The sequence below is a fragment of the Rutidosis leptorrhynchoides genome, chromosome 9 (genome assembly GCF_046630445.1).
Source record: "Rutidosis leptorrhynchoides isolate AG116_Rl617_1_P2 chromosome 9, CSIRO_AGI_Rlap_v1, whole genome shotgun sequence".
Classification (NCBI taxonomy): Eukaryota; Viridiplantae; Streptophyta; class Magnoliopsida; order Asterales; family Asteraceae; genus Rutidosis; species Rutidosis leptorrhynchoides.
This window is the reverse complement of record NC_092341.1, coordinates 40,362,022-40,373,793: the sequence shown is the minus strand read 5'-3', so window position 1 is coordinate 40,373,793 and position 11,772 is coordinate 40,362,022. Positions and strand designations below refer to the sequence as shown.

The 11,772-nt window shown below is 28.4% G+C and overlaps 1 protein-coding gene across 1 annotated transcript; it reads left to right on the top strand.

Annotated features, from left to right (window-relative positions):
• The first annotated feature begins 1,893 nt into the window (after positions 1-1,893).
• On the top strand, positions 1,894-3,927 carry LOC139869380 (MADS-box protein SOC1-like). Its single transcript, XM_071857697.1, has 8 exons — positions 1,894-2,075; positions 2,193-2,271; positions 2,347-2,408; positions 2,538-2,637; positions 2,757-2,798; positions 2,922-2,963; positions 3,090-3,163; positions 3,710-3,927. The coding sequence occupies exons 1-8, from the start codon at positions 1,894-1,896 to the stop codon at positions 3,774-3,776; spliced, it is 648 nt and encodes a 215-aa protein (XP_071713798.1). The 3' UTR covers positions 3,777-3,927.
• The last annotated feature ends 7,845 nt before the right edge of the window (positions 3,928-11,772 follow it).

The following is an 11,772-nucleotide window of genomic DNA, read 5'->3' as shown; positions in this document are numbered from 1 at the left end:
GAATCGAACCTTCGCCTTATTGAGATGAACAGCCATTTGACTTGGTCAACTGGACGTTTGCGGGGCACCCTGGCCACCCAGGCTATGCCCGGATGGTTTGTTATGTTATTATTTATTAGTCGTTAACGATTATTAATCTTTTATAATATATTAATTTTAATTTTAAAAATTTAGTTTAATCTTATTTTAAGTAAGGTAAGGTAATAAAATATGGGTGATGATATGTACACAACTTTTTTTTATTATGTACACAACCAACATGCTTTACAGTAATGTACAGTACAACACTGTAAATCATATTGATTGTGTACATAACAAAAAAGGTTGTGTAGATATATCACTTCCCATAAAATATACTCTCTATATTTTTTGAACAATGAACAAATACACCATTTTTGTCCATGATAAAACTCGAAGTCACACTCTCAAAGTTGATGAATTCCTTTAATACCATTATGCCAGAAGTCCTTCGGTAGGTACTTAGTATGATATAATATTGTTTAGCAGTATAAGTACTTTATAATATAATTGAAGCGTGACAAAAATCTAGCTCTTTTGTAGACTAGTGTTTGTCAAATTAATGTACGGAGCATTACTTTAATTATTTATTTTATTTATTGGTTTAAAGTGTTATCTTTATTTTTTAAAACAATATAGTATATAATTTAATTTAATGAAGTATGGATGGTATTGCTAATATAGAATTAATAATCATCTTATCGTCAAATCTCCACTTTGCCTTTACTTGACCATCAAAATATATATGCTCCTAATACCATTTGTAATGGTAGATCACAAATGGTAGATGGTGTGAGTTTTGCCTGAGTTTTTTTTTTTTTTTTTTTTTTTTTACTTTTGGATAACTAGGCAGTATGATTTATTGTGTAAAATAATAATGGTATGAGTTTTTTTGTGTGAATGAGTATAGTTGTAATGATGTGTTAATATATAATTGTTAAAATAGTAAAAATAATATAAAAATATTAAATAGAAAGCAATAGCTGTAAGTTTTCTCGGAAATCAACCCACGTTCAACCTAAGGATAAAATCCACGCCCATTACTTGGAAAATTGGTGTTTGATTCTTGCATGTCATCAACCCACGTCATGGGTGATGACCCGTTAGAACTGATTTAATTAATGAACATAAGGCGGAGAATAAGCGAATATCTAGAAACAAAAATAGTCCCTCAAATAATACAACCGCATGTACATGTCATAAATATTTTTTTTTTTTATCTTAAAAATACAAAAATTGTCCCTCAAATATTACAACCGCAGGTCGTATATATTTTATTTATCTATGATAAAACTAAGGATAGTGATATTTTCATCATAGATTTAATAAATTCACGTATTTGTACAGTACAATTACTTGTTCACAGAAATAATGAATTTATTAAATTCAATGTTGAAAATATATCCTAAAAGTAAATTTAAATTTTACTGCCATTGCTCGTATCCCTCTATCTAGCCCAATAAGTTTAAAGCAACTAAGATGTTATAACGTGAAATTTATTTGTATCTGTTGCATGTGAAATTACTCGTTGTAAAATCATATCGACAAAGAATAACAAGTGATCGACATTCCAGTTTCCACCATATTCAATCGTACCCTTTCTGGAGCGCACCATGTGCCAAAATCGTGCCAAAAGCATTTTTTTCGCACCATAATAAAAAGTTTAATGGAAAAAAAAAATTAATAAGAGAGTGACTGATGTCATGTTGGTATATTTTATTACAATTAAATCTTCTGGAACCCAATTTAACATACTCCGTAATTAATTAATGTCATCATCAATAGTAGTTAGGTCAGTAAAGACATTATATTATATTATATATAGATTCAATAAGAGTGATGATCAAGACAAAATAAAAAATAAAAATAAAAATTATGGGAAGAGGTAAAGTTGAGTTGAAGAGAATTGAGAACCCAACAAACAGACAAGTGACCTTCTCAAAAAGAAGAGATGGTTTGCTTAAAAAATCAGTTGAACTCTCTATTCTTTGTGATGCTCAAGTTGCTCTTATTGTTTTTTCTCCATCTGGCAAACCTTATTACTACTCTAGCCATGAGTACATACATACTTATTACGATCTCTATATGTTATGTTATGTTATGTTATGTTTGTATTTGTATATCTATATGTGTATACATACATGATGCATATATGGTATGAATATATGTTGCAGCATGGATAGTACTATCAGGAGGTACCGAAACGAAAAGGGTCTACAAAATACGACTAGTCACGGAGTTACAACTGTCGAGGTATCGTATGTTCTATTTGTCCTTAAAGATTTGATAAAATATTATCTTCTATAAAATGTTTGTTTTTAAGTACAGGTTTTGAAGAATGAAATGGATGAGATGAAGAAAACTATTGACACACTGGAAACAAAACATAGGTATTAATTGTTGTTGTTGTTATTATTATTAAAAATTTGTTGTCTTTCGATTTAAATTTTAATCTATTATTTTGATTACTGTTTACTAGTAATTAAAGGTAACATCTTTGTGTGTTATTTATGTTTAAGGCATTTGTTAGGAGAAGATATAATGACATTAGGGATGAAAGAACTGAAACAACTCGAACGCCAATTGAGAATTGGAGTTGATCGTGTACGCGCTAAGAAGGTACTATGTACGATTATTACCAACCGATCCGAAATTTATTATTACTAATATGATGAATTATTGTTTGTTAAATTTTACATTCAAATCTTAATAAAGATTTAATTATTTAATTTCGACAGTGGCGTCTTTTATCAGAGCAAGTAGGCGCATTGAAGAGAAATGTGAGTCTTAAGCTATATGTTTTTTAGTGTTAAAATTTAGCTACATTACTATGCATTTTTTCATGTTATGGGATCTTTAGAATGTATGTTATTAGTTTTATATATAAATATATAAATATGCAGCATAAAACTTTGCAGGAAGAAAATAGCATTCTGCAGAAAAAGGTGAACATTTTCTTGAAGTTTATTTTTATGATAATTACTACAATGGGAATACAGTTATATGGTTTTATTCAGTTTATGTAGTAGGAATTTTACTGAAATGTTTTATCGCTTGTGATGTAAATCGAGATCAAGCTGCATGAGCTACTGAATGAGGGCGATGAGAACTCAGGGTTGGATTCATCTGATCATATAACCCATAGGTAATTTCATTGTATAATTTTTTTTAATTTAATCAGAGCATTCCCAATAGTGTTTTGTAATGAGAATTAAAAAAAATTGTGTTAAGAGGTTTTTTTATGAAAACTTTACCTCTCCAAGGTAAAAAACTATCAACGACTCGCATACAAAATTTAAGTGTGTTACAAATGATTGTTAAACAGGTTATTGTCATTCAGAAGCAACTTCGTTCAGAACCTTTGAATAATTCAGATTATGAACCATTCAGCGTTTAATTGTTTAGTTTTATCAAACGCAACCTTAGTCTATATATGTTTCGTTCAACATCAAAGTGTTACAGTTTGTAAAACCGGAACTGCAAACAGTAGCCTTATAAGCAGAACATGCATTTGCATTGGGTTTTAATTCAAAAATAAAAGTTTTTTTGTTTTTGTTTTTCACACTTTAAAACAACAAGCAGATTAATCTAAATGTTTTAATCTAACAATGAAATTATGCGTTGGATACAGATTGTTGTAAGAAGAATTCATATATATATTTGGCAGTTTTAGCAATGTTGAAAATTGCAGGTTTATTCCAGATGGGCAGACTCAGTCACCTCTCAACTTGAACCAGATTGGGTTTGGTAGCAGTTGATTGCTCAATATATACATCTTTCCGTTATTGTCTCGTGTTTGATTATGTCACTATCTCATGTTTTTTATGATCACAAATATGAGCACTTAAATATATATACCAGTGTATATATAAGTTTGGTTGCTGTAAAGTATATGTAAGTGATAGTTTCTTTGGTTTGGATATGTAAGATATACTTACTTTTATGCATATGTTCATAAGTATATGTAACAGCATCAGTTTTCTATACGAGTTATGACCCAAAAAAATTTAATTAATAAGTTGTCACGTGAGTACATTATCTTTTTATACTACTTTGTTTATGTTTTACTAACAAGTACATAAATTACTCGTACGTAAGTGGAGTTTTAATGTGGTTAACCATGTCATCGGAACCGATTAAGGGTGGTAAAAAGCTCATCATTGGTGATTGATCATCATTGTGATAACCCGAAAAATTTCCGATAAAGTTTAAACACAATTTCATTTAACTTCGACTAATTTTCAACGATTCACGAACTATTATTTGTAAATAATTATGTATTAATATTAAATTATTATATTAATATTATTATTATCACTCATCATTATCATTTACAATTGTAATCACCTTTATTATTATCATAAATCTTAACATTTATATCAATATTATTATTTTCAATAATAATATATTGATATGAAATGTGATACACATAATTAATTGTAATATATTAATATCAATATTAATAATATTAGTATCATTACTATTATGATTGAGAATTTAATTATTATTATTATCATTAATACTAATATTATTATCATTTTTATAATTATCATTATCATTATTATTATGATCTTTATCTATTATTATTATTATTGTTAAGGATATTATTAATAATATTATTATAAATTAACATTATTCTTGCTATTCACATTATTATTATTATTATTATTATTATTATTTTTATTAATAATATATTTATTATTATTATTTATATTATTATTAATATTATTATTAATTATTAATATTAATTAAATTAAATGAATCAGACATTTACCTAATTAGGTATTCAGCTTTTAATTTTTTATTTCTGCTTTCTGGATCACAATCACGATCTTTGATCTTCTTTCTTTCCTTTCCAGTTCAAGAACGAGCTGTATATATTTTTTTATCATGATCAAGTTTTTTTTATTTTAAATTCCATCGTGATCTTTGCTTTTCATTTTTTATTTTGATCATAATATATTTAATTCCTACTACTGGTTATGATTTTGTATCTAGTGACCACAATAATGCTATAACAATCATCTTCTGCAATCAATTGAATCACAGTTATACATATTTTTTTTAACCCATCGATATACCTCTGTTCTTGAGGATTTTTTCCAAAAATCGAATTTAAAACAATCATCAAAAACTGAAAATGCAGTAGTGTTGAGAATCACATAACGAAACTATCTGTAAAGTTTCACTTTCCAATTCCTCTTAACGATTTCTAATTTCGAAGTCAAAGTTTTAAAATTTAAAAGTCAACTCCATGTTCATTATGAAATTCGAAGTCATGTTGATGTTTTTGGATCAATTAATAATTCAGAAAGTTTCTAAGGAGGATTTAGAGTATAATTCGTGTTGTAACTTCCACCTAAAACGATCTAAAATTCGAAAACCAATTTGGTGTTCTTCATGTCCTTCGAAATTGTTACTGCTGCTGCTAAATTCCTACTCTTCTTTTCCTGTTAACCAAGAATATTAATTTCTAGTTCCTTTCTGTTTGTTTACAAGTTTTAAACGGAATCATAAATTCGTTATTATGGTTATTGTTCTCTGGTCGATTGAAAAACCTAAGGAAGAAGAAGATGAAACTGAATAACAGGTTATATATAATTTGATTGGGTTTTAAAACAGAAATGAAAGTAACAGACGAGTGGTTTAGGGTGTTTGCATTATGTGGGAGGTCACGGGTTCGAGCTTGGGCGTGGGCGTTTATTTTTTTTAAAAAGCCTAATCTTTTGAGGTAGCGTTTCTATATTATTTTTATTATTATTATTATTATTATTATTATTATTATTATTATTATTATTATTATTATTATTATTATTATTATTATTATTATTATTATTATTATTATTATTGTTATTGTTATTGTTATTTTTAATTATCATTATTAATTATTATTATCATTAACATAATTTATGATATTATCATTATTATTACTAGTATTATAGTTATTTTTATTATTATTACTAATAAAAGAATTAGTTACCATTTATTATTATTATCACCATTATAATTACAATTATTATTATTATTATTATTATTATTATTATTATTATTATTATTATTATTATTATTATTATTATTATTATTATTATTGTCATTACTAATATTATCATTACTAGTATTATTATCAAAATTAAAATAGGTATAATTATCATCCGTAGTATTATTATTATTAAAAATTACTATCATCATTTTTACAAAAATATCATCATTATTATTATTATTATTATTATTATTATTATTATTATTATTATTATTATTATTATTATTATTATTATTATTATCATTTTTAATAGTAATATCATTATTATTATTAATATTACTATTGTAGATATTACAAAAATTATTAATACCATTACTATTGTAAACATATAATATTTTAATTATTTTTATTATTAGCATTATAATAACTTTCATTTTTACTATTGTTATTATTATTTTTAACATTATTATCATTACTATCATTTTTACTATAACCAGTATTATTACTTTATAAGAACTATATTATTATTATTATTATTATTATTTTTACATTATTATGATTACTATCATTTTTACTACTAGTATTATTATTGTTATTACAAAATAATACAACTCTTTATTCAATATCATTATTAATATCATTTTATCAAATAAATTCTTATATATAGAATGTATATATAAAAGTATATATATAGAAAAATATAACAATTGAAATAATATACAAACTTATTCGATTACGAGTATATGTGTTAATATATATATATACTTGATATAGGTTCGTGAATCCGAGGACAACTCTGCACTTGTTCAGTGCCATCATACTCGTAAAATACGAAATACAGTATCGTGAGTTTTCATAGCTCCCTTTTTTTATATATTTTTGGGCTGAGAATACATGCGCAACTTTTATAATTGTTTTACGTTTAGACACAAGTACTCAAACTTTTATGCTATATACATGCTTTGTCATGCTAAATCCCTGTCGTAATATCGTTAATTGCTGAGGTATAAGATGCAAACTTAGTTATTGTGAGTAGCGCTACTGAGAGTGACGTCTCTAGTCAGTTGACCGTTGGTCTTTGACTACATAATAATGATTCAACAACACGAATAACAAGTGTCACGGGATAACTTTGTTTAGTCGCGATATTACAAACTCAGCATTACTTTTAGATTGGTATTTATATATCAATCAACACTTTATATTGGTATTTCTATATCAACTTTATTAAATCTTGTGGTCTAACACTATTATTGAAATCATTATTTATGATAAACATATGAACTCACCAACCTTTTGGTTGATACTATTTAGCATGTTTATTCTCAGGTCCTACATAATGCTTCCGCTGTGTATTTGCTAATTGAAAGCAACATTTCAACGAGTCATTCATGGATAATTTGAAGGACTTGCATTTGCTAATTTGATGATGATTGTTTGCTATGCTTGGAGTCTTCATTTCATATCATATCAATTAAAGACATTTAATGCGTTGTTTATTAAATACAATGTAATCTATTTATCTTCCTCTGCAAAACTCAATATAACATCTCATATAGAGTCGTTCTCGTTTATACAACTGTGGTTTGATATAATTAGTCACAAATACCACAGGCCCTATTTGGGGGTGTGACAGATTGGTATCAGAGCAGTACTATTGTAGAGAACCAGGATTGCATTTTAAGTGTGCATTATACAATTAGGTAACTTAGCAATGTAGGACTACAACTTTCTTTGACCATAGTGCATTTAATTGTTGCCTTTAATTGTTAAATGCTACACTATACTTTAGGAACTTTACTTATCTTAGAATTCCGAGCCAATCTAAGAACTCTGCTCATTCCCCTAAGTATTATCCAATTACGCCACCGCATCTAAATGCGACACTGTGATTTCTGAAATTCTTGACATTCCTAAGTCATCTATCACGGTTTGTGTATTACATATGTATTACATGAAATATTATCCATGAATTTTGAAACTCCTATATTTGTTACTATTCATACTCAAACGTATATAACTCCCTGTTATATCACGTACCTAATGCCTTATATCTTTATGCGTCGGTTTGCGAACCAGAAAATGTCATTGGGTTATCAAGAATCTCAAAGACATTATAATGTCATCACTATTCACATTTGTTACTTTTAAATCTTTGCTTTCTCGTGGTTTTGATCATTGAACTTTCTTGACGAGTGGCGTCTACGAAACTCTAGAATGGAAGGTTTTGGATTACCGATTTAAAGGATCCTATAGCTCAAGCCCCTAGACCTGAATAGGCCATTACGAATTGAAAGTCTTTAATCGAAAGATTATCAGATTACATACTTATTATTTATAATCTCAACACGTCATACCGCCATTATTGCATAAGTGGAGTATAGACAAATCATATCTTATTATATCTATCCCAGTAGATTTTGTCTGACACTTTTCCTAAATTTTCTCCGTAAATTACGGAAATCTTTTGCTATATATACATATTTAAGGAGACAAATATATCATTCAGTATTCAACAACTCATCTCATATCGAAACCCTTATCCGATCACATAATATGGATTTCTCATCTGATTCCTCGAGCTCCAATGGCAGCGTAACCGGAATGAACCAACCAATTAGCCATCATCTATTTTGGATGAATTGGGGGTGGGTTCGTAGTAAACTTAATCAATGGAGACAAGAAGAAGGTGATCCCTTCCACCAACCGAATTCACCTCTTGGTGAAGAACCGGAAGCACTTACCGGCGAACCCGTTCGGAACACTATTTTCACCCTCATTTCCAGGATATCCGGTCACGAATATATAATATCTAAAATTCTAGATCTTATTCATCCACTTGTCCGAACCGCCAATCATCCCGGAATAATAGAAGAAGTCAACGAGCTACGCGCCCGAGTGGTGGCTCTGGAGAATACGGTACGAATTCTACAAGCATCAGCAGCACCAGCAGCATAAGCAGCAGCACCAGTACCATCAGCATCACCACCAACAGCATCAGCTTCACCAGCAACAACATCCGCATCCCACGCCTCAACATTACACTCGGTACCGCAAACATCAACATCATAAACCCCATAGATACCAAGGAATATTAGTAATAATGAGTTAAGATGTATTGACTCATTCTTCCTGAAGAATTATATATGTATACTTTATATATATATGGTTTGGAACAATAATAAATCTTTTCATACTAAGCTATTAAATGTGAATCTTAACTAGTATGTACTACTTGGTTAATTCATATCACTAATATGCTATGATGTATATCCTTTGTTAATGACTTAACAATCGTTAATCACTGCTTCAGCACAATAAACTCCATTTCATAATAAACCAAGTGTATTATTCAAATACATGTTTGATTTTACACTTCTATTTTCGATGTACTCGAAACTTTCTAGAAAAACATCATTCGTGCCTTGCGAATTTCACAAGGATTCCACGAGCATCAACCTCATATACCTCATATACCAAGGTATATCAATAACAATGAACGATGAAGTATTGATTCATAACTTCATTAGCGAAATATTTCTCGACAATTATGAAATCTCTAAGGTTTTGAAAATTATTTATTCTCGTTTCAACCGTAAATTATATGAGTTTAATATTATATTAACTCATTAAATATATATTATATCTGAAGAATATATATATGAACGTATGTCTTCATAAAGATTGTAATTAAAAATTCTTTTGTACAAACTGTTAATTGTGAAAATATTTTAACGGGTAGGTAAAACCCGAGAAATATTTATATCTCACGCTAATATGTTACATTGTACATTCTTCAATTCTGACTCAGTAGTCAGTAAATATACTACTTACAATCACAAGATATATGTATCAGTTCACTAAAGAACAACCATTTTCAATTACATATTCTGATTTTGATATATCAGAATCCAAGTAAAGCTTTAGCAGGTGTTATCTTCTTAAAGATCACTACATTCATGAATTATATTCATTCGTATTCTATGATGAATTATCACATCAAACCACCAAAATTATCATTCATTACTTTTGAAATCAACAACGCCTATTCGTCAACCATTAGATCCATTGACGATTACAATCAGCGTTTAATCATCTAAAAATAAAATTTCTTAAAACCATCTCGGATTGATAACCAACGATTCAAATATGGTTGCATTAAATGCAGAGGAAACATTGTAGAAGGTCTTAAGGGCCAAAAGTTTGATGATAAAGAATGGTATAAACTCATATTTGGAACTGAAAAATGGATTGAGCAAACTATGAAGGAGGCTGTGGACAAATCACAAGGACTAAACCTATACTCAAGGAATCCAGATGATTCAATTTCTGATGGAAATTACAGAAGACATATAATCTCCTTACGCATTCTAAATCCTTACAGAAGAATTTTTCTCATTATCATTCGATCTTAGAAATTCTAAGATATCATCATACCTTTCGTTATAAATATCCTCTATATTTCTGAAAATATCTTCATAACAATTCTTGTTCGCAATTAATTATCTCTTTGCGATATCTTTATCACATCATAAAGGAAAATGTTTTAGTTTCTATATTCTATAAAATTCAAGTTTAATTTATAAATGTTTTTAAGAAGTGTAGAATTGAAGCATGAATTAGTATAATATAATGACGTCAGGCCAACGTGATTATATTACAGTAAGTCATGCTAAATTTTTAATGGAAGATGATGATTTATAGACTTTATAATCATCATTTGCCATGTTACACGACTCTTACATTCTGCTTAACCTCCGAACATATCAAGAAAATATATTCTTGATAGTTTCATCCTCAGTAATTCTGGTAATTTACCAAATCAAATCGTGATATTAAGCTTAGAATAGTAGGGCCTTTCGAAACTTCATACCTACAAATTCTGGACCATTACTCGCTTTACTTAGAGTCGAGAGAAGAATAAAAAGGTAAAGAGCTCCGACATATAAGGGAAAATATAAAGCCCGATAACAACACGGAAATTACAAACCGTGTATATCAATGCGTATAGCAACATAAAGACACGGGAGAATTAAAAACACTATAACCCCAAGAGCATAGTAGAAGTAAACAGATTCCTCTGGTGGTAAAAAAAAGAAGAATGACTGCATATATGGTCAATATAATAACAAGTATCAATACAGGATTGAGCATATTAACAAATCTTTTGGAAGTATGAATTTAGGAAGAAAGTATAGAAGTGGTGAAGATAATGAAACGGAAGAAGCTAATTTATAGCAAAATTTCCAAACACATCAATCGAGGCAATTCACCGCATTTAATCAAAGAAATCTCAAAATTCCGTAAATACCGGAGAATCAAATCTTATAGATTACGAAGATTTCCTTTAATTTCTTGAATTTCAGAAATCAATCGTGACTATGTCAAAAGTTAAGGCGAACATTTAATTTTCTCATTCACTCTTTTATGATAGCTTCGTTTATACTCTTCCTAAAATTGAATCGTTTTATCCATATTATTTAATAGTGATAAAACTTTATTTTTCAACTTATATTCATCATTACAATATTCTTGTTGTAAACAAAGATGATCTCTATCAAATTTCATGACTATAATTTTCATGAACTACTCTCTGTTTTGTCTGCCTAATATTGTGGCATAAACGCTCAAAGTTTTAAATGAGCTCAATATTATTCATAACACATTTCATGTATCCAATTTATTGAAATGAGTTGTATAACATCATCATTTAGAATGATCTCCGCATTAATAATAAAATGCACTTCATCGAAGAACCTGTAGAATTTATGGTT

What these genes read in the sequence shown, in the direction of transcription:
- LOC139869380 (XM_071857697.1), top strand. Translation starts at nt 1,894, where the DNA reads ATGGGAAGAGGTAAAGTTGAGTTGAAGAGAATTGAGAACCCAACAAAC. An exon ending in TATTACTACTCTAGCCATGA is followed by an intron (nt 2,076 to 2,192) that starts GTACATACATAC and finishes TATATGTTGCAG; the next exon opens with CATGGATAGTACTATCAGGA. An exon ending in ATAGCATTCTGCAGAAAAAG is followed by an intron (nt 2,964 to 3,089) that starts GTGAACATTTTC and finishes ATGTAAATCGAG; the next exon opens with ATCAAGCTGCATGAGCTACT.